The sequence below is a fragment of the Brachycentrus maculatus genome, unplaced genomic scaffold (assembly GCF_059751285.1).
Source record: "Brachycentrus maculatus isolate JH-2025_06_01 unplaced genomic scaffold, ASM5975128v1 h1tg000055l, whole genome shotgun sequence".
In the NCBI taxonomy this organism is placed as follows: domain Eukaryota; kingdom Metazoa; phylum Arthropoda; class Insecta; order Trichoptera; family Brachycentridae; genus Brachycentrus; species Brachycentrus maculatus.
Window position 1 is genome coordinate 6,083,974 of NW_028280809.1, and position 25,350 is coordinate 6,109,323.

At 32.3% G+C, this 25,350-nt stretch overlaps 1 protein-coding gene across 1 annotated transcript in view; it reads right to left on the reverse strand.

Moving 5' to 3' along the window:
* LOC148311954 (uncharacterized) overlaps window positions 1-25,350 on the reverse strand; it is a 61,044-nt gene that overhangs the window by 33,289 nt on the left and 2,405 nt on the right. Inside the window, exons 2-5 of the mRNA XM_088278255.1 lie at window positions 20,540-20,651; window positions 18,774-18,884; window positions 15,009-18,275; window positions 13,985-14,140 (exon numbers count right to left, since the gene is read on the reverse strand). Coding sequence (XP_088134381.1) covers window positions 13,985-14,140; window positions 15,009-18,275; window positions 18,774-18,884; window positions 20,540-20,651 — 3,646 coding nt within the window. The remainder of the gene's footprint in view (window positions 1-13,984; window positions 14,141-15,008; window positions 18,276-18,773; window positions 18,885-20,539; window positions 20,652-25,350) is intronic.

Genomic DNA, 25,350 nt, shown 5'->3' on the forward strand with positions numbered 1-25,350 from the left:
AATCTGCCGATATCTGATTGGAGCGAACAAACAGCTAAAAATGCAGGCGTGACGTTGAGTAACTAGCAGCTACCTGATGATGTAAGCAAATGGGTCATCGAAACGCTAACGACGTTCGTGACTGACAGAATTATCTTCGAAACGTACCCTACATTCTTGCATTCTGTGAATTCGTTACTTAATATTCAAGTGGTTGCATATAATCGCTATCGAGCTCGCATCTGAAAATTAAACTTGCCCTTCAAAAATATTTTTAACACGTTTTTACACAACATAAATTGAATTACATACATCGCATAATTTTAAAATATCTTCGTTACTTTTTTATGGCCGCTTCCGTAGTGTAAGGATTAGTGCGTTTAGCTACCGTGTTGAAGGCTCCAGGTACGATTCCTAAGGTAGGTCAAATAAATGTGTTTTTTATCACTTAAAAAAAAACTGGGTTTCTCCACTTACTTTTACATGTTGACATCTTAACATATATGTAGAAGAATATGAAAGTCTAGGTATTTACAGGGCTTATGACCTCTCATGGGCTTGAATGTAACACACGTGTAACATTCACCGTTCCACTATTGATTAACAACCACACTACTTGAGTTTTTATTCCCGCTTCATATTTGAATTCAAAGCAGCATCTATAGTTTTTATAAATATTTAAAAATTATTTCCACGGTCTAGTACAAAGCGCAGAATTAATCATCTTGCCTGCATTTAAGTAAGGAGACAACACTGCGTTAATATGATGCACTGCCCTATGCACCATTGGGTGCGGATAGGGGTTAGAAGAAGAATTTATGTTCCGGTGGTTTTTTTTTTTTTTTTAAATATGTACTTGTATTTAATTTTTGAAAATTTACATACAAATATACGTAGTCAGTTCAACTGGTATAATAATAATTATTGCTGATAAATATTTTGAGAATTCTAAATAAAATGCCGAATCAGTTTTATGAACATCGCTTGAAACATAAGCTCACTGGAAAAACCTTCATGTCACAAAGCTACTTTGAGCGCCATTGCATTCTAACAAAATTCTATGTCCTAATGCTAAAATACATTTTCCTTGAATTTTTAGACAATGCGCATATTTACGTTTGAAAATAAAATTTATGCGTCACTGGAATGCTTAAGTAATACTCCGTTACTACAACTGCTTTAATTTGTTCTAACACCTTCCTTTTCCTGCAAAAAACTGAGATTGCGTTAGAAATATTTACTACATTTTTTGCAATTCGTTTCAAGGCAATCTACATACGTATCTTGTTTACATGTGTTATTATGTACACGTGTGCAATATAACGTGAAGACATTTATATACCTTCGACTATTACACATTCATGCATCTCCTCATACATAACCGACGATTATTCCGAGAGAACCTGTTATGCCAAGTTTTCCTCGGTCTTCATTTTCTTCATTTCCAACTACCATAACATATATATTAATATACAGTATACATAATGGGGTATCTGTTACATAAAAGCTTTCTCAATTCAACATAGAAGGCTGTTATGAACTCGTATGTACGGTGTCATGAGATTGATAATATATATTTTGAGAAGTGTGGTTGCCAATCAAGGCTAGAATGGTGAATGTTGCATATGTGTAAAGGGATCACTTAACCAGCCTTTGACAGGTCATAAGCCCTGTAAATAGCCAGACTTCCATATTCTTCTTCATTTGTGTTGAGATGTTATACATAGAATAGTTATAAATAGAAAAAGTATATAATGTAACCCCTACAAAACCACATATTAATGTCAACATAGTTAAATAACAACACAAAGGGTCATATTTTATATGTCTTCGATTCTGAAAAATGACAAAAAATGAATAAAAAAATTAAATTAGGAGTCATATTTTTTTTTATTAAGTGCCTGACTGCTCGTCGAAAGCCTCGCCCACCAAAGTTTGTTTGATCGACTAAAATAAAAATGACAGATGTCGTCGCGTGAAAAGCGTCGCACCGTGACTTCGACGCCGGGCAACGGAATGGAAAAGGCACGCCCCTTTCTAAGCGGGCGCACATTTTGCGCGACGCTCGCACGCCAGGCGTCGGGCAAACGTCAGATGGTCACGTGCTTTCCGGCGGATGACTTCATCAGCCGAGACGAGACGAAATTCGCAAAAATTACTCATTGTCTTTTCCGTAATTTATTGTATTATCCACATACATATAAGCCTATATGTGATAAGCCTGTTAGAAATTGAGGTTTCGCGATAACAGATATCGCATTGTGTTTCTAAGGAACCGAGTCGTACTTTGACTCTTCGTGGAATTATCAGATGAATGCAATCAATGACGATTCTGTAAGACTTGATATGGTTGTAATATTTTTAATGGTTTTGATAATATACAATGGTACAATGAAACCCACATCGATAATGAGTTTTTCATAACAATAATGTTTGAAAATATTGGAGTGATAATAAATAAAATTACATTGCAAACTGGGTGATAATAACATACATATCTGCCTGTTATGATATCGTATGAAAAACTCAAATTAAATTAAATTAAATAATAAAAATTATCACTACACTACGAATTAAATTCCTAGAGGGATAAAAATAAACAATAATGAATTTGAACTTTCATATGTATTTATTTAATAACACAACGAAGTAGTATTAAGACCGCATTACTGATCACCTCGCCTTTATATTTAATTTATAAACGACCATGACAACACTGTATTGATACGGTGCATTGCCCTATGCACCATTGGATGCTAATAACGGTAGGAAGAAGAATTATATTTTGAAAATTGCAAACCTAGTTTTAGACCAACCAAAGGTAAAAATCTACAATCCGTAATTTTAAAAATAATCTACAAATACTGAGAAATATAATTTAACCAATAGAAAATGAACCTCAGAAAATAAGACTGAATAATTTTTTACTGGAGGGAAAAAAATGTTCAGAATGCATGGAAAGATGTTTTTACTTTTGGAATGAAAAGTGTGGTTTGAAGAATTTATTAATATAAATTTGAGTCGGTGATGAGCGGCAAAGAATAATTGAAACTAAATTAATTATCAGCAGACAGCGTGACGGTACTGTCGGAGAATTCCTCGGATAAGAGTTGTTCTATTTCGAGTTAGGATAAGGCATTCCTCAGGGTTATAGAAATTCCACAAACGTGTACTCTTTTACTTTACAAGCCTACACGATTTCCTAGTCTGCGTATACGACACTCGTTCACACACGAGAGGCATGTGCCCTGGTCTAAACACTAAGCAGATTATACGTACACAGCAGAAACAATTATCGCGATACAAAGAGCGGCGGGTGTCGGCAGATAACGAACTAAAAAATACAATAACAAACCTGAAATGTACAGCTATTTCCGCCACAAAAACAGATCCGAGCGAAGCGGGCGAGTAACACTTTTGTTTGACCACGATTAAACCGTTTCGATCGGCGATTTTGTAGCACAGAATCACCATTTGAAATAACTGTTCGCTCAAAGCACTGGTTCGAACCACCTCCCACGAACGACCGTCGGCGACTGACTTGAATCGCTGTCTGACTCACCGTACACGTTGGTAAACTGACGCGATATACTTTCCATACACATCTGGACGGACACGACTGGCCGCATCTGTCTCTTTTTCTCCTGCCTACCTAGTAAATACATTACTAATACATACCTAGATAAAATCAAATTAAAAAATTACTAGATAGCTATTTTGCAGACTATATATATGACCTTTAGCATCATTTAGACAAAAATGAGTTATGAAAGCAGTTTTGTAATATGTAAAAATTATGATAAGCCTGTGAAATCGTAATGTTTACATATGATTAGATTTATAGTAGGTACTTTGAATTTCAAAAACAAAGTTCATTAAGTGACAAGTACGACATTCATTTTCAAGAAATCGACTGTAACTATCGCGTCCAAATTTTTATAATAATGTATAATCATATTATTATGTTATTATTATATAATAATTAAATATAATACATATAAAAACAACATATTTCGAGATTTTATTATTACTTGCGTCAACATTTCTTTTTAAAAAATTGTGAAGAACAAATTTTGAGTACAAATCGTAATATTCCCAGTGTATATAAGTATAAAAGGGCAGTAAATTCATAACTTTATTTCTAACTTTCACATATCGCTCACTCCTTTCAAGAACGTCATAAATCAAAAAACTTGATTTTTCAGGAGAACGTTTTTAAAGTTTAAAAATATAATACAATGTATTAAAAATAAATACAAAGCCACTTATTAAACTTTTTACTGTGCAACAGATCTTTTTAGGCAAAACCTAAAGGTTTTTTCTCCATTTGAAAAATATTTGGTATATTTAAAAAAAATGATTAAACAGTACCTTTTCTTCAAAATGCAAAAACAACACTTTCTGCCCTATAGCGGGTAAATATAATGTTAAAAATATGCCGCTTTCGCTGGTATATATTACATTTTCTGGGCATTCCGAAAACATGCACAACTGAAAATTGTCGATTTTTGACTTATGACGTTCTTGAAAGGAGTGAGCGATATGTAACTAAAAATTCTTATAAATTGTCAAAATTGGTACACGAAATGTTTTTTTCTTCCATGCACAAAAAATACCGTCTTCAATATATATATATATATATATATATATATATTTTTAAATAGTATTTTATGTTTAAAAAATTCAAACGGATATGTCGTGTTTTAATGCTACATTTCACTTATGCGCTATTCCCAAAGTAACACTTATGTCCGTAAAAAATATAAGGAGCTGATGATCGCAGCACGTGATTAGAATTTTCTTTCAATTAAAAAGCTACATTATTCAAAACATTAATTGAATAATACTGTCGAATATAAAATAAAGTATTTTATAAGTATAATCATATATTTTCGCGCCAGCAAAAATCATTCCGCGTAGCAAAGCTTGCATTAAATGCAAGCCAACAAATACAGTGTGAATAAACTCTCGGTCATTTTCCACCCATTCGCATCGATCGTGACGAGTCTAGACATCACGAATCAATGTAAACAATGCTATAAAATGTACAGGCAAGCGAGACGGAAGATGCTACTTCGTCTTAGAACGGTAAACGATATCGCGCTCGCGTAGATAAACGGACAGCATGGATATATGTATTTAAAATTTACAGTAAGCCCCCCTATAAAGTAGAGATAGATACTGCGTTATCGGAGGGAATGTTAAATGGGGTTAATGTTTTCAATTGTATTTTTACATTTGACAGGCGTCGTGGTGTAGTTGGGTGGACGCTCGACTGCGAAATTGGCGTCGCGGATTCGATTCCCGCCAATTGCAAAATAAATTCAAGAAAGATTTATTTTCAATTGGTCTGGGTGTTTGTGATGTATTTTCCACATTTACCTTCTCTATCCTTACTATACTACCTGCAGACAAGTCTCTAAAAATAGAGGCGTTGCGGGTTAATCCATTAAAAAAAAAACATTTTAACCAGCGAAAATGACTGAAATGAGTCATTGTTATATTAAAATACAATTTAAAAACATTTACCCTTTATAACGTTCTCTCCGATAACGCGGTACTTATCTCAACGTTATAGGGGGATTTACAGTTGGATATACAGGCTCATCAAAAAATAATGCCAACATATAAAATAACTGTTATTATAAAATAAAAATAAAACAATTAGAGGTAGGGTAAATCAATGGTTTCGAGTATGTTTCGATGTGTGCACCGTTCGTCGTTCTGCAGACGTATTATCTTTAGTCAATATCTTGCAACGTACGTGCTATTATTTCAGGTGTAACTGTCAAGATAAATTTGCTCCCGCAGGTGAACCAAATCCCGAATATTTTATACGTACACAATATTTTCAATTTATCCCCAGAAATAGAAATCCAAAGGGGTAAGATCAGGACTTTTTGGAGGCCAGGCAATGGGGGCTCCTCTACCAATCCAGGCGTTGGGAAAGCGTGCGTAGTAGAACCTCATCTTGCATAAAAATAATTAGTTTAATAACAAATCTTACGTTCACCAGCTAGCGTTCAGCGACAGAATTACCCGTTTAACACAAAGGGTTTCGGTGCTATATATTTTTTTTAATATTGGCCTTATTTTTCGATGACCTGTATTTATTAAACGTGCGCAAATTTGTATATTTATCCGAGTTGGATATAATCATTAAAAAGACGTATTTAACTACAAATATTCATTAAAAATACGTATTTCCCAAAAATTAAGACGGTATTTTACCTTTCACTATGCACCTAGCCCTCGTTTGTATCGGGAAATAACGCATCGATTTTTAAAAGTAATTAAATAGGAAATAATATAACTTCTGGGTCATTATATTTCTTTAGGATTTCTCAAGAACTAAATTGTTTTCTTAAATAACGACCATTTGGTTTTTTTTTTTTATATAATATTACTTTCATAAAATCCTTTCAGTATTTATTACGGGAGAAACCCGCAGTTAACATAATTTCGGCCGTATGAATGAACGCATTTCTCTTTAATTATAACGGGTTCCCGAAATATTGGCCGTAAATGCATTTCGATATTAACATACCATGTACCCCAAACAATAAATAATTTTTCCGCCCATTATTAGAGCCCATTAGGACTGAATCCTTTTAGATGAATCCATCAAAAATGCAATTAACAAAAGGTATCGACCCGGATGTTCCCTGATAACGATGGTGATAACCGGAAATCACAGATAACGCTGGCTATTAAATAATATTACATGCATTAAAAATATACATATATAATTGGATAAAAATAATAACAAATCTAAAAATCATCATGTCCATTTCCATAAGGGTAAGCAGAGAGGATAAACACATCGTTCAAAAAAAAACCTAGGTTCTTCAAGTTTCATTTTATGTACGCACACCGATTATTCCAACTTTTGTAATTGAACAAAATTTGTATGTCATCATTTTTTATCTGCGCACGTGTCCATAAGGCACTACATCGGTGCTACAATCTCAAAGTATCAGCAATAAATTATAACACGCACGAATTTAACAGAGGTAGTCTTAAGTTTCAAGCTCCATTTCGAAAACTATGCACATTGCAATGTAAAATTACATTTTACATTTCACATCAACATTGCCAGGAATCGTACGATTCTACCATTTTTCTCCATACCACCGCTATCCATATTGTTCTTACGATACAAAAGCCCCAACAAATATGCCCCAATAAAATACAATTCAAAACAATTACCCCCTATAACGATCGCTCCGATAACGCTATCCTTATCCCAACGTTATAGGAGGATTAAATATAAGAATTAATATTAGCGTGATAATTTTGCCTCAACGTGGGGCCCTATTTTAAATAATAGCGTGATAAGTTTCACATTGATCAAAATCGTTTAAAAAGTGGTTTTCATCAACTAAATTCAAAGATTAATAAAACTGTTCATTTCATCATCCGACAATTGAGGAGAGAAGAAAACAAATAATTTTTAATTAAGCATACATAAAACTGGCAAGTGATGGTTCCAACCAATTAGAAGCACCGTTTTTACACCAGATGTTTTATTCTGACATAAACGTTTGTTTTATTGATTGATTTAACTTTTACTCGGTAAATATGTACAGTAAACTGCCCTATGATGTACACTCGTATAAGGTTTTCCCCTATAACGTTAGCAGAAGTTTTTATCCTATAATGGTAGTCCCCTGTATAACGCAGTAGAACCGTATATTCGGTCAAGTCATTCCAGTTAGATAAAATGTAAAAATATAGCTTAACCTGTCCGGGAGTATGTACGTAAATGAACGTCAGTTCGAATTTTCCTTAAAGGAGTATCGACGTTAATGAACGTCGAAGTCCGTCTGTCAGTAAGTTTGATGTAACTTGTATAGCAATGACATCTGTGGATATTTGTGTGAAATTGTCATAATTTATTTATTATTATTAAACTATTTTAACATACTAAAAAGAACCCACTCCCCAGAGAAAGTCTAACATTTATTTTTGTACTCCCGGAAAGGTTAAAAACGTTAACGCTCTATAAACGTTCCCCCCCGATAACGCGAAACCTATCTCAACGTTATAGGGGGGGGGGGTTACTAGTATTTGTCAAAATATATTGTGACACGTGTATCGGTGCATTCATCATCATTATCAAACACACACAGTATATAGAAATAGGTATAACTGACTGCCAAATCAATGAGTTAAAATTTAACTACTTGCTCATATGGGTGAACCATAATTAAAAGAATAATTATTAATTCTCAAAGTAAATTTTACTTGGTAAATATCACCATTTGGTAGTAGTGGTAATTACCAAGTTAAACTTAAATTGAGAATGGATAGATATTACCGCAATGTGACCTCCGAATCAATTATTAATAAAATAAATAAGTCTTAATAGCATGAAAATAAAATTAAAAAATTAAAAATTAAAAATATTAAAAAATATTGCCTCTAAGAGGTAGGTACTCAAAAACCGGTGTTCATTTTTATTTAAAGCATATAGAGTGGTTATTGATGGTTAAATATTTATTTAAATAAACACGATTTATTTTATTTTATGGTTGTTTATCACGATATCATTTTCTTATGTTGGCCTTGGAAAAACTGCGTATTTTTCAATTTTCTTTGATTTTATCGTGAAAACCTAACACGAGTCACGATTTTTATTGGAAGGTACTCAAATCGAGTGAAAAATATTTCAGTATCGAAAAAATGTTTCGTAACAATTAAATGATATAACTAACTAACCATCACGCCGTCTTGCAGGGGTAGTCACAGATAATCGAACGCCACACCGATCTATCTTTGCAAATAATCTTCGCCTCATCCACGGTCATGCATCTCCTTAAACATACCTGCCCTCAAAAAAATATTTTACTGTTCTTTCTTCACTCATTCGATTCACATGCTTAAACCATCTCAACACACATTATTTTATTTTATTTTATCGATAATGCCAAGTCTTAAATAATAAAAATAACAACATATAGACAACCAATTACAATTTCCTAGCCCTGCTGTAATCTCTGACTAATATGTTTACGATTTTTATTTTATTTATTTATTTTTTATTTCTTCGGGAATCGTACAGCTTTACATTTAAAAAAAATATAGTAAAAAAGTAATAAAAAAGTTATAAGTAAAAAAGATTACATAAATAAAAATAAAGCCAATTACACAATTCCACATTTATGTTATAATAAAAATTAAGAGATAAAGAGATTTTCAGTTTAGATCAACTATTTACGGTTAAGTATTTTTTGCAGAAGTTCTTTTACGTTTGCAAATATTTGTATTTTTGAATTTACGTCGCTTCATATAAATCTTATTTAATTTGCAGAACTGTGGTTATGTAAATTGCAGTTAGATTGAACTATGTAAGAAGAGCCAAGTAATTTAGTATCGCGTTAGGGCGTTAGTGCACTACACGGAATCACACGGAATTTTACCGAACGGCAAGTCAGTTAGCATATAAAACGGATGATTGGATTGGACTGGATTGGCTTGTGCTTTTGTCCATCTTTCTTCGGATCGGTGCGTGAACACGTTGCGCGTAAATTCGGTCACGCTAAACTGTCGTAGTCGCTTTCATTTTTCAAAACCGGACTGCCGGACGGTAAACTTCCGTGTAGTGCACAAACGCCCTTAGTCCGCAATGCAGTCGAACGTCGCAACATTTGAGTACAGTAAGGGAAATGAACTCGTATATTTGCATACATATTGGCAAAATTCCTTCCTAATCGATCTCTCTTTTTTGTGGGTACTTTGGACATTGATTAAAATGCACTAAAATATAATTTTAGCCAGAAAAAAACTAACTAAATAACTAACTAACCATCACGCCGCTTCCCCGCAGAGGTAGGCAGAGAGAATCGAACGCCACACCACTCTGTCTTTGCAAACATTCTTCGCCTCTTCTACATTCATGCATCTCCTCATACATACCCGACGATTATTACGAATCCTGACCCGGCCGCTTTCAAGTATTTGACATACCTGATTGTGCCAGGTTACCCTCGGTCTTCCTCTGCTTCTTTTTCCAACTATATTCGCCTCATAAATTTGTTTAACCGTTCTTTCCTCACCCATACGTTCCAAATATGATAACATTATTACTCATGTATTAGCAATTCATGATTTTTTAATTGATATTTGAAACACTTATTCTGTTGGCATCTCAACATAGATGAAGAAGAATATTGAAATCTGGGTATCTACTGGGAACTGTCATCAGCCTATGACAGATCGTAACCTTCTTCATCTATGTTGAGATGTCAAAAAAAATAAAAACAACTCCTTAATGGAGAAAACCCTGAAATGTCAACAAGTGTTTGAACACACTCAAAATGTTGTGAACGTGAGTCTTCGTTCGAATCTCTGAAATTTATTCATTGATTGCTTTGAAATTTTTTCCCAACGTTGTATTCAAATATGTACGTATGTATTTTTATACATCTACATAAATAATAACGTTAGTGATATTTGTCGTTAAAAATCTTAAATTCCTCAACGTTATTCAGCGTTTGATTTAAATTAAATTTTGTCACGATTTTGTGGCATTCCAATACACACGTTTTTACATGCTCTTTTTTCTTTCTTTTACGTTTCACTAGATTGAGTCACAGCAACGCGTGGCCAGGTATAAATAGCATAATTATAAAAATAAAAACAGTATGATGAGGGTGTTGCATTCGTTAACTTTTCAATCCATCCGTTTAAATTGCCATACAAAATAGAGGCAGATTGTATTTTGATATACACAAATTCAGTCAGATACAAATTTGTTAATAAATGCCATTAGTTCCCATAGAAATGAACCACCCCATATGAATCTACTTGATTGGTATTCAACACGCACATTACATTATGTAATGAAAAATATTTTTAGGCACGTACTCCTATAATCTAAAACCGTATTAACTGACCCCCCTCAGTATAATTTCAGAAGGGTCTCCCCTAAATATTTACACAAAAGAAGTGGAAAATATTATCTTAATATTTTTATAGAGGTTTGGTTTTTAAACTGGTAACATTGTTTCTACAGACTGTCAATTTGACAATTGACAGTCAACTTGTAGTCAGTACGTTTTGCCATTTCATCATGAATACACTGAATGACCATTATGCGCGTCGCAGGTTCGGCGAATGGGCCAAAAAAAATATTAGCTTGATCCTCTTTTTCAACGCAAAATTATGTTCACCGACAAGGCACATTGTTGGTTAAATGGCTATGTCAGCAAGCTGAATTTGGAGTGGAGAAAACCCAGAAGTCTTTGTCGAGACGCCTTACATCCATTGAAAGTCACTGTTTGGTGTGCTTTATGGGCAGGTGGAATTATTAGCCCATATTTTTAAAAGATGATGCAAGCCAGAATGTTACGGTCAATAGCGCTACAGAACCATGATTACTGACTTCTTCGTAACATAGTTGAATGGCATTGATGTGACAGAGCTGTGGTTTCAACAAGATGGCGCAACATACCACACGGCGGGTGCCACTATCGATTTATTGCCGGAAATTTGTATTTGTACACCTCTAAAAAAAACATCCTGTACATAGCAGTCTAGATATTCACGAATGATTGTTTACATTTATATAACTACATATATTGTTAACTAATCGATAGAAATAAAAATAAATGTTGGGCTATTTTACATGTAATGATCTATTTTTACAAAATATCGTCTCACTGGCGCTTTATTTTTTTCTTATTACTACTGTTAGCCCGGCCACGCGTTGCTATGGCTCAGTCTAGCTAAATGTAAAATAAAGAAAGGAGAGAGCACACATTTCTAATATGTTTAATTTCACAATACTTGTGGGTATGCAATATTTAAGCAGCTGTCAAAAAGCACTCTGTCCGCCACAATGTTTGCATGAATTGCAGATACGTTCAACAGATGGCATTGCCATTGTCACGGTCAGAAAAATGTTTTTTTCCAAAAAATGTTTTGCCTGTTACAGGAATATATAAACACAGGGGTGTTTAAATGCAACGTTGTTTGAATTTTTCAAAGCGAGCGGTAAATAACTGAGGGATTTAAGATTTTGAACAAACCTAGGCCTAGGTGACGTTATCCAGGACAGAAGGACATATAACCTGGGGACAAGGAGATCTGACCCCAGCAGTCTACAAGGACAATAAGCTGGGATGTAGCCAGGAAGAAGATTTTGAACAAACGAGTTGAAAAATATCTCTGACATTTTTATAGATATCTGAATTATAATCTAAATTTAAGATCTAAATGTAGCTAATAAATTACATTCCACAGAAGAAAACAAAGAATGAAAGGAAATAAATTAAGGTTGAAGGAAGAAGACTTTTGAATTTATAATTTAGTATGGTGTTCATTATAATTATGTAGACAAGCATTGACTTGAACGTTTTTTTAAATAATTTTATAAAACAAAATATTAAATATAAAATCAATAATCATTATATTTGTAAACGATGATAAAAAAAAATACACCAAGGGTTGATAATAACCCTCAGTAAAGATAATGAGAGGGTGATATGATTTTTTTCGTAAGGGTGTGCCACTTACCAATAATATTTAATAAAAATTAGGGGGATGAATTATCCAAATAAAGTAGAATGATATTATTGAATCCACGAAAAAGAAATAAACTAAAATATATTAAAAATAAAAATAGCACTATCAATGAAAATTCCACTATTTTCTTAAAGATTTTTAAATTCCCATCATATTTTTTTTAAATATACAAATATTAGACTAAAAGGACTATTTTTCAAACTAGTCATCTGCAGCCAAAGCGAAAGCAAAAAATCACAAGAAAATCAACAAGTTGAAATATTATTTGTAATGAGAAAATTAATTTGTATTCAAGGTGTTGCAAGATACGAAGCATCTATTGTCTTTCAAGGAAGCAGATGGTATACCAAAATTTTGATTAACACGCAAATTGATTTAAATGTGTATATTTATATATTTGTGTTATGTTCGGACTGTCTTTTTTATAATTAATTGCTGCTTCTCTCTAAATAGGGTGATTCATTATAAAATATATATATATATATATATATATATATATATATATATATATATATATATATATATATATATATATATATATATATATATATATATATATATATATATATATATATATATATATATATATATATATTTATTATCTTTCAGTACGGTAGATTACTTTTTTTTTAGTTCATATTAAACTTTTACGTTAAAAAAAGTATGGCATAAATATTATTTTATTTTATTAAAAAGCACACCGTCAATGTTATTACAATAATAATTATACTGTAAACAAAATAATGACTAGACAGAAGCTTATACTTCAAACAACAGATGGCATTAGTAGACCAAAATTGTAATATTCAAACAGATGCATCGTTTACTTTCATTAAAAAATAATATATGTGTATCGAATGCCACTTGTAAATATATTACATTAATATTTTAGGGAGCCATAAGATATTTTAGTTAATATAAACCAAATATAATTTGAACCAATCAATGTACATAAAATATTTAGAATAATGATGTATACAAATATTCCGCTGAAAAAAATATTATTCAATCTCAAACGTTACTTAAGAAAGTAAATGTAATAATTATAGTTACATATAGGCTTACATTATAACTGTAGAACGGGGCTACTTGAACATTGATGTGTTACTTGAGCCCGGTACAAAAAAAAAATATGGATATGTATTTGGTCTACAATACAGATCGACATGATTCATTATTTTCCTGACAAGTGACACTTATTGTCACGATACATTCATTATTGTAGACCAAATACAGATTTAATTTTTTTTGTACTGGGCTCAAGTAACACATCAAAGTTCAAGTAGCCCCGTTCTACGGTACCTAATTCTACAAAAATTATTATACTGAAGATACTGATTAAATAATTTTTTTAAATAAAATGGAAAAATACTCAAAACTAAATAAATACCTTTAAATTTGTGAAAAAGTTACTGGCATATATATAACTACACTGTTTTTTTTTTCAACTAAATTTTGTTTCATTGAAAGGGTGTACCCATATTATGAAGCAGTCTAAATGGCGGCATCGGCTCAAAATTGTTATTTTGTTGCTTTAGAGCTTGGAATAGGGACGACAAGGGCTGGTCTCCAGAACTCAACCCTCGGCTGATGGAAACGGAAGGGAGGGGGAGGAGGGGGGAGATCCCGACATCTGAAATAGGAGGAAAAGGGCGGGTTATGGGAGGTTGTATCGGGGAAAACAGGAAATGTAAAGGGATGGATAAATGCTGTATACGAGTTTGTTGAAGAGTAACTTGAAATCTCAGAATTCTGTATATGCAATCCTAATTTATAGTCAAAATCGCCTATTAAAGAATATAATTTTCTAATCTTTCCAATTTACTCGATTTAAGTTAGCTATGATCTGTAGAAACGTGGAATTAAATTGAAATGTCATAAAGATTACTTTAACCTCAATAAACAATTTAGCCAAATTTCACTGAGATATTATCGTGGCTCCGAATTATTATAAGCAGATTTTCAGAACAAAAGTATCACAAATTTATTACATATTCTTTATTTGTAATATATTGGAATTATAAAATATATATATTGGATTTATAAAATATCTTATATTTGACCATTTTGGGTAATTTTTTTAGTTACATATAAAAAGTTGTGTATGAAATTCAAGATGACAAAGAGATTTGACCTGGTTCTAATTTGGTTGTATAAAACAACCAAGAAGTGGTGGATTCGCCATTGATATATTGAATAAAATTATAAACTTAAAAGATTTTCTAAAAATTGCCAAGTAATGCACACCATTTAAAGTATTAGTATCTTTTACATCCAAAAACAAAACTAATATTCAATTGTGATGAGATAAATGCATCTACCAAAAATAATAAATTACAAGTAAAAAGAAACTATCACTGTAAGGTTAGTCACAAAAGCAAATATAACACCACCATAAAAAGTAAATAATAGAATACATATAACATTTGATAATGCTATAAGGAGAAAAAGAAAACAAGAATAAAAATAATTAAAAAAAAACATCTTTTCAAAAAACTTACTTTCACCGGGCATTTTAAATTCTTCCTCCAGGTCATCGATCATGTTGGCATACTTGAAGTGATCACCGGTCAAGTAATCGTCCATTTTGTTCATCGGGGAACAACTTCCCTTCTGTCCGTCGTCATGGGACACCGGAGACATCCCCATTAAATCTCCACACCTCGACATCGGGGAGAGATTCTTCACTTTTTGTATTTTCTCATTCGCGTTCCTTTTGGACAGTTGGTTCACTCTTCGGTCTCGACACAGAGGCGATGTGAAGCTGTGTTCAAACTGCTGCTTGGATATTTCACTCCGAATGATATTTGTCGATTTTGGTGTGTTCTCATTATAATCCGGGGAGTTGTCATTCATACGCTCTAAGTTGTCCTTAAAAGTAGAAGAATTTTTAACAAAATCTCCGTTAGCGATAGACATATTGAAAGATGTCAGATTAGCGTTGCATTGATCGTCCGTTAAAGAACTTTTCATTAAGCTCGAAACGGTGTCGGAGCTCTGCTTAGTGACTGTTGATGAGTTATCTGAAAGGTTATTGGACAACTTTTGACCGGAATTTTTCATATTATTATTTGGGGAAGTTTTATTAATTGGCTTGTTCAGACGTTTCAGTAATTTCTCCTTTTCCGCACATAGCAGTTCATCGAGAGCCGCTTCGCTCTCGGATGTTATTGTGTTTGGTGTTAAGGTGACATCAGTATCCCTGTCGGGAGTATTGCGAATTTTGCACCTGGTTTCGAATGGATTAATTTCGGACGGGTTAATAGAAGAGCTAACGCTGATTGTGTCGCTATCCGAATCTAATCCATCATTATTCATAATCTGATTCTCTATTTCCAGCGGAAGATCTAAATCAATGTCCTCGTCTAAAGTTCCACTTTCTATTTCAAATGTACCGTCATGTGCCAAATCTACAGGCAAGGGTACGTTTTGAGTGGCCGGTGTTGGGGCAACCTGATTTTCAATATCGACTGCTGATGGATCGGATTGCGGAATTGAATAACTTGTGTTATCAGTAGCAATATTTTCAGCAAAGTTTGAATGCGATTCAATAGAATCTGGGAAGTCATCTATATTCTCTAATAAAGCACTGGCTTCATCGAGAGCTTCATTCGCTCTTAAATGAAATTCATTCACTGGAGCGGAAGAAATTTCAGAGACATTGACTTGGATGCTTCCAACAAAAATTTCATTATCGGATATAACTACATTTTCCAAAATCGCATTTGGCTCATCCTCTGGCAAATGCTCTTTTGCTACATCTTGGTTCTGGGGTATATCTTGATTACTAGGTAACGGATTAGGGACAGGTACAGGTGTTTCTATATTTTGAACAGTAAATGACAAATCTTTAGGTTGGTTTATTAATTCATCATCACGACCTTCGGTTACGAAGGATTTTACAGTCTCATTTACAATGATTTCACTGCTTGCCGACACTTCACTTACTGGATGGACTTGTTGGAATTGGGAGGAAGGATTAGTTACTTCTTGAGTAGGAAATTCACATGAGATTTCATTCAGAACATTCTCTTCAGCCTGACGGACAATGTTATCAGGTGTTTGTAATTCTACATTTTTCTCTGTTGCATTATCACTAATTTCCGTTAAAGACTTATCGATAACATTTGTTATGCTTGCAGAATTATCGAGTGTGTGAGACACATTTTCACCTAAAATGTGAGCCTCTGTTGCGAAGTCCGTGACGGAAATATGAATGGCATTATCGGGTTTCTGTAACTGTTCATTTTTCTCTGTTACAAACGCTTCCGCCACTGATACAGATTTGTTAATTTCATTTACCGAGTCTCCAGGATGATTTGGTACTTGATTATCTACATGGAATGAAACATCACATTCCATCGGTTCTGATGTGTCAAAAGTATTATTCATGGTCCCGAGAGGAGCATGAGAAACGTCTGAAATTTTTGACTCTTTGTCAGGAGTGTTGGCAATTACAGTTCTCGTTTCAAAAGGATTCAAACATCCGGAGCCGTTGAGCAAAGACATATTTTTAACATTGTTTTCTGTTATTGCAGAATTTATCGCCGACAAATTGAAATCATCACAATCCATGGGTTCTGAATCATCGTGTGTGAATTGATTTTCAATAATATTTACGGTGTCATCAATAATTTTAGGTTCTATTAATCCTTCACTAGAATTATTTGAGATATTTTTATCCTCCACAGATTCCGATGGATAGTTGTCAGTTTTAGTAATGCTCACATCAGAAGCAACATTTAATTCATATGATGAGTTAATAGCATTATTTTTCTCTTCATAAAGAGGCTCTTTTGATTCAAGTTCGAGAGTCTGATTGAATTTTTCGTGTATCAACCCAGTTTTATCATCGCTACAAGATTCATTGATAGCAATTTCGTCTTGAATGATAGCAATTCCTTCCGACTGCGTTATATCAATATTTTCATGTAAATTGATTGACGTAGATAATTGGCTTTCATTTGCTGGTTTTACGCACGATGTGTTCAGGTTTTTAGATCCCTCAAGAAGGCTGTTTATACTTTTCCTAACATCTGAAAGTTCTTTGATATGCTCGAGAATATTCTGGGTAATGTCTCTCTCTGAAAATGTTCTATCAGAGTGTTCTGTCTCATTATCATTAGAAATTGATGACACTGAAATGTTACTTTTATTACCGGGAAATGGCAACTCTTCGGCAAGCTCGCCCTTTGAATGATTGATTGAGATGTCGATTGTTTTTTCCAACTCTTGGTTAGATCTATCGAAATCGATTTTTGATAATTCTTCAACGTTTTGCTCAGATGCCTTAAATTTTTCATCATGCTCTTCGGCGTTCACAACGGCGATTCCTTCATCTTGATTAAAATCATAATTTCCATTCTCTACATCTTGGAGATTTAAATTTTGAGCAGAAATGTTTGAAATCGTGGTATTACTAGCAACAACATTTTCATTCAGGTTAACAGTGCAATTTTCATTCAGGACTTCGCTGATTGCACTCAAAGGATCCTGTCCAATTTCGCAGCTGTCTCTCGACACTATCGATGACAAATTTAGGTCGCCTATAATACTAGAATCTGGAGTTTCGAATGACTCCGTAATGACATTGAATACTTTTTGCTTGCGCGAAGGAAACGACTCTTGCAACATAGACTTTTCTAACTCTTCCGAATTCTCCTTTCGATCTTGTTGCTCGTCAGTTGAAAAATCACCCGATGCATTTTTTCTGTAATGCTGATCTTCGTACGGTGTTAGGAACACTGACTCCTTTGTATCTTTCTTCACTGCTTATTCCAAAGCATGGATTGAAAGAAAAAATAAAATAAAAGGAATTAAAATAAATAAAATAAAAAGAAAATAAATTTAAAAATACCCCTTTGAAGATAAATATTTAAGAAATTCAGAAAATCATAGGCATGACTCAAAATGATTACTGATTTACCAGGCCTTTAATTGAAAAAAAAAGACTTATGTAGAAAAGCATAATGAAAACAAAAATACAATATAAATTTAAGATAAACTACTTTAAACTAATTTTAAGAGATGGACAGTAAAATGCAAACATTCTAACATTAAATGAATGAACAAACATTAGCGTGAACAAAATTTAATTAACGTAACACAAAGTGCAATGATTCATGCTAAGCGTTGTGCAATTAATTTTGCATTAAAACAAGTAAACATTAATTCAACAATGAAAAAAAAATGAAAACGGACACTTAAAACTGAAAAAGGTGGGTTTGAAAAATCAAATGAAATCTTATGACAAAATGAAGTCTCACCAGATTTAGGTGTATTTAAGTTGATATCGTGGAATGCAAGAACGAGACTATCTTCGCGGGGTGCCGAGTCTTCGTTGGCACTGCCATAGTCTAAAGAACTATCGGATGAGTCTGCAAAGTTAATGTCACACAACGGCCATTGGTTATTATGTCCATGGATTTGTTAATACATGAAGATACGGTAATGGATCAAATGTTAGTTTTAAAATAACTTACGATAGCTTCAGCATGACAATCAAAATTATAGTTATTAAATCAACGAAAAAAGCAACAAAAAGTTATCACATAACCACTCGACAAATGTAAATGAAGATGAAAATACGTTTTGAACATGAATTGTAATGTACAAAAGGAACAGTAAAAAATATGTTAATGAAATATTGAGAACTTCTTTACTTCAACTTCAAACCCCTTATCTGCACCACAATGGTGCATAGGGCACTTCATCATATAAATGCAGTGTTATCTTGATCGTTAACTCATGAATGAAAGGTGATCAGCCCTCCGCTTCAGGTACCAGTCCGGGGTAATATTGAATAAATATTAGAGTGAAAAAAATCACTTATATTAATTTGACCCACCCCCCTGGGAATCGAACCCGGGACCTCCAGAACGGTAGCCGAGCGTGCTGACCATTACACTACGGAGGCGGACATAATGAGAACGGGATACCACAATTACATTTTGAATGAAAGATTTATGTATCTCTGAATAAATTCGTTAAATTGAAGATGTCAGAAAACCAATGTACTAGATTGCGGTCAAGAATTCAACCATCAATGAACGGGAAGCAATGGTTTGAAAGCGAAAAATATATTGTTTTTGGATATTTGTGAGATGTTTGAAAAGAAAATGTGTTTTCGAGTGAAAATTTATTTACACTGCATACATATCTTTTTAATAAATTTATATATTGCAAGATAGAAAATGCATTTTGATTATGAGAAAGTAACATAATTCTTATAATCGAAAAAGATTACAAATTTTCAAAAATTCAAAACTTTGGATAGTACAGAAAAATCATATTCTAGGTGTATATGTTTCCAAAATTTGAATAATCATCCATAATTAATTTTGATTAGCGATCATTTAAAATTCAAAAGAAAGTATACGCAGGTATACAAACATTAAAAAATTTCCAACAAACATTTTCCACACCATTTTAGAGATATTTAAAAAATAATCATAATTTTTTTTCTGGGTAATATACAATAAAGTAATTTTCCATAAATTCAAGTAGCCTATCATTTGAAATTAACAGATCCAGATGATTTTAGATATTTGCTTCATTACATCTATATTATAAAGTTCAAACTTATTTAATTTCTGAATAATTTTTTACCAAATAAATACATAACTTAAAGAAGATTCATTTGACTAAAAGATATTTAAAACATAAAATAAACAGATATTTATAACAGGAAATTTTGTAACGACTAAAATCTTAACCACGCTAAAAATTACTGCAACTATAACAAATTTAATTTTAGAGAGAAATATTAGTAGAGGATATTCCCTTTTGAATGTTTATCATGGTGGTAATGAAAAATAAGATGTATTTCGGTTATTATTAAATTTAATTAATGTGGCACAGAATGAATGGAGAAAATAAAATTAAAGCGCATTAATAAAACGAATCACAATCTGGGTTAAATATAAATAACACAAAGCTAATTGATTGATTTTTACTAAATTATGATGGATCACATGAAGAGCAAATTATTTCCAACACGGCGGCTATAAATATTCATTGATTGTAGGCTCACCATCAGATATTTTGCTGTTTTTTGCCTGGGCAGACGTAACCGACAATTTTTTTGTAGAGGCTGCTGCTTCATTAGTTAATACTTGATCGGCTTGTGTAGCTGCCGCAGCATTCTGAAAGAGGAAAATTAATGTCAATTGCGAAATAGAACGAGAAGAACAAAAAACCAATTACTCTCTTATTCTTGGTATTGTGTGGGAAGTTTTAAAAATATATTTGTATTTATTTGTTTGGAATTCCCACCAAATATTTTGAAAAAGAAAAATTAATTTATTGACTTGGCGTTTAATTTGTAGAACTCCATTTTAATTTATGTATTAATTTTAAATCAAACACAGATTTTTTGAGTCTACTAAGTTGTATTTTATTAACAAAAAACACGTAAAAAATTATATTGTGACAATTGTTTCGCCTTGTTAGGGCATTATCAAACGAATGACATTCGTTTGATAATGCCCTAACAAGGCGAAACAATTGTCACAATATAATTTTTTACGTGTTTTTTGTTAATAAAATACAACTTAGTAGACTCAAAAAATCTGTGTTTGATTTAAAATTAATACATAAAAGAAAAATTAATGTCAATTGCGAAATAGAACGAGAAGAACAAAAAACCAATTACTTTCTTATTCTTGGTATTGTGTGGGAAGTTTTAAAAATATATTTGTATTTATTTGTTTGGAATTCCCACCAAATGCTCGCTATGATGATTTAGTGAAATCACAAAAGTTCTTTGTTTTTATTTTGCATAAAATATCCTACAAACTCAATTTGATTTAGTAAAAAATACAATAGAAAATCAGATTTGTAAAAAGTATAGAATTTTCAGTCAGAGTGCAAGAACGTTATTTATTGACATCTCAACATTGATGAAGAAAAATATGGAATTCTGGGGGTTTATAGGGCTTACGACCGACATAGGCTTGGTTAAGTGATCACTTTACACACATGTAACATTCACCAATTCTACCCATGATTGCCAACCACACTACTCAAGTTCTTGAAACATCTAGATATATTTATCAAGCACTTAACACAGTATGCGCGAGTTCACAATAACCATCTATGGTGGGATAAGGAAAGCTTATATTAAGCAAAGACTCTTTTCACTTTATGTGAGATCCGAGTCCTGGATTATATTTATATACATAAGAAACGTTTGAAAACATGATTTTTAATTTATTTTTGCTTATAATTTGACCAATAATATATTTCATTTTAAGTCAGAATGTTGCAGAGTGGAAATATTTTTTTTGGCAAAATATTCGAAAAAAAAATCTTTCAGGAAGAAAGAAACAATTTTTAAAAATATTTTTCAACTAAAAAATTACATTTATTATAAGGTATTCGCCCAGTACAGCTGTGATGAAATATTAAAATAATTAAAAGGGCAAAGACTTATAATGTACTCAATAGATGTGTGCAAACAAACCCTATTTGTCAATATTATCCAAACAAACATGGCAACCTCGAAAGCGTAATCAAAAAATAATCGCAATATTATTACGCCGTTTACCGCCATTTCGAAAATCAGATTATTAAAACTAAATAAAAGGTCTAAAAACTTCATAACAATAAAAAAATAAAACAATTTCGTGCATTCTGACAGACACCTCTAATTATGTATTTCATCAATTTTAAATAAGGAATTCGACTGACAATTTTAAATAAGTAGGTACCTACGTAGACTTTTTTTTGCATAAAAAAATTACGATATTTTTGCCGAAATACAGTCATAAGTAGATACCTACATTACGACACCTACGTAAAAGATTGCAACAAAAAAAATGCTAATTTTTAGTAGTCAAAATTTTTCTATCGTTTATGCATTATAAAAATTGCAATCGTTTTTTTTTTACGTACATCTTTAATAAAATATAAAATAATCGTATTTACAACTTCTTAAGTGTGTCCAAATACTTATTCACAAATTTGTGTTTTCTCTAATAAGGAATAATTTTTTTACATTTTTTTGGTATCTCATATAACATAGATGATGGAGAATATAGAAGTCTGGATATTTACAGGGCTTATGGCCTGTCATAGGCTGGTTAAGTGATCACTTTACAGAAGTGCAACATTTACCACACTACTAAAATTTTTGGAACTCCTACATATATCATTAATCTAATGTCGGTGTACATATGAGTTTACAAGAGCCATCTATGTTGGATTGAGAAAGCTTTTGTTTAGCAGAGACCCTTTTTGGATGTATGCAAGATCCGAACCCGGGATTATTTTTACATGAAATTTACATTTGATCACTTAAGCAGCCTATGACAGGTCATAAGCTCTGTTAATGCCCAGACTTCGAAATTTTTCTTCATCTATGCTGAGATGTCAAAAAATAATCGTATCCTAATATGTAGTATTATTTTTTTTGTGGTGTATTGTACATAGTTGTTTTGTCTTTTTTCCGTTTTAGACATTTGGCATAAACTAATAAAAATACTTAAAAATTAAATTCCAACTTTTTACGTAGGGGATGTCAACATGGAAAATCAATGTAAGGCAAATTAAAAAAAAAACAATAAAACAACGTAATGTTTTTTTTAATAATTAAAATTAAATTAATTAAAAAAACGAAATAAATGACATAAAATCGTGACCGCAAAACATCTGAAAATACTGTCACCTCATTCATTAAATTAGCTTTGAATTATACGTTAATGGGAAAATTTCCAAGAGATACGGTTTTACATGCGGAATAATTTCATTTTATTAGCAAAACAATCAACGTTTATGATTAAATTCAAAGAAAAATCCCACGAGATGTCATTGTTGAGCAAATTCGCAATAAATATTGTTTTATTTAAAAAGCGATGAGCGAAAAAGAAAAAGGAAAACTACAGACGTCGAAATTAATGAGTTCATCAAACTGAGCAACCCTACAGTTTATTAATATGTTTACAGGACAAAAATAAGATTGACGTGACAATACGAAGCAGACTTCCTTAGAAAAATGTACGGCGATGGAAAATATTTTGTCAACTGCACGGATAGATTTATTTCAAATTGGATATCTGTAGACGTGATATTAGTCGGACTGATTGAAGGCGGATTATACGATAGCCTGCAACTTAATTGTCTTTTAGCCCAGATAACGTTTAACGCAATTATTTTTTTGTTGTTGCTTAAAACGCCGGTTTTGTCTTGAAAAAATAAATTTTACTTCGAAATAAATATATGATTGTGAAAAGAAAAGACTTATTGAAAGATAAGGAGATAAATGCCAAAAGTATTTATTCTATAAGTATATATTCTAAAACAAACAAATTCCAATATTCTTTATAAAAAATGCGCGCGGAGACTGTCTGGCCCCTTGCATGACCGGTAGCTTTCTGAATTAGATGTTTGCGAGATCAGCCTTAAATAAGTATTTTTCAAATAAAATTAAGATACAATAAGCAATACTGAGTTTTATTTTTTTATATCCTGAATTTGATTACAAGAAAACACCGTAATTTAAAAAAAAAAAATTTGTATACTTTTTATGTCCGCCTCCGTGGTGTAATGGTCAGCGTGTTTAGCTACCGTGCTGGAGGTCCCGGGTTCGATTCCCAGGGGGGGAGGTGAAAATAAATATATGTAAGTGATTTTACACTCTAATATTTATATAATATCATAGTGTAAAATCTCTGAAGCGCAGGAGTGATCACCTTGCCTTCATGTATATAACGATCAAGATTACACTTCGTCAATAAGATGCAGTGCCCTATGCACCATTGGACGCGGATAAGGGTGAGAAAATGCTTTTTTTACGCGGTATTGCGTGGAACGTATCTACCGTGTAAATGGAGAGTTCAGTGTATAGTAAATACGAGTAAAAAATAATCATAATAATGATATTATGGTTGTATAAACTATTAATACATCTGCAAAAACGTTAAATGTGGGCGTAAGTGAACCAAAACACGGACAAAAAATTAATATATGCAGTGAAATATATAATTATCTATTCCAATATTTTTGGATAACGAGTCGGTATGGCAGACTTTCTGTTGAGGAGTAATATAATATTCCGTTCGACCAAAACAATTACAAAAAAATGTGATCTGGTTTGCGCCAAATTAAGATCGTCTAAAGGTGGGAAGATACCGCTGATCAGATTAATATTTTATGCATTTCAACATGCAAAGATTTCGAGAAACACGATAGACATGAGTTAGAAACGAAAATCGTTTATTAATCAAGTTATGAGTCAAAGTAAAGATGGCATTATTTTAATTTTTACAGCACATATTTATGCAGTTACCTAGTTATTGTATATTATATATTGTATATATTATATATTGTATATATTATATATTGTATATTGTAGTCACGTATTCACGAATTCGTGGCCGAATAACACGATCTGTTTTGATTCTACCAATTTCCATCTTCCATCTATATTATAGTTCTGTCATACATATTTTCAAAAATTAATGATTAAAAAAAAAAAATAATAATAATAATAATAATATTCAATGGAAAATGGAAGTACGTTTAAGAGCTTTATTGGGTAATGCTGAAAATTTCTTTGACCAAACGCGGCACGTGTTTCATTAGTTTCATGGTATATTTGATCTTGTGGTTCTATGCCTGTTTTATATTCGTGTATCGTTTTCCTGGGATATGATTTTCTTTTACTGTTGTTTTTTTTGGTTCAGGTATAATCAAATGTAAATTCACGTCGAGTGTCCTAGGACAACAAATATAATTTTGTTAGGTTTTGTATTGCTTATTTATATCTAAAAACAATGTTCATACTGTCAAAAAAAATTATTCATTTATTTTAAACCTATTTTTATATAACATACTTTCAGCTTT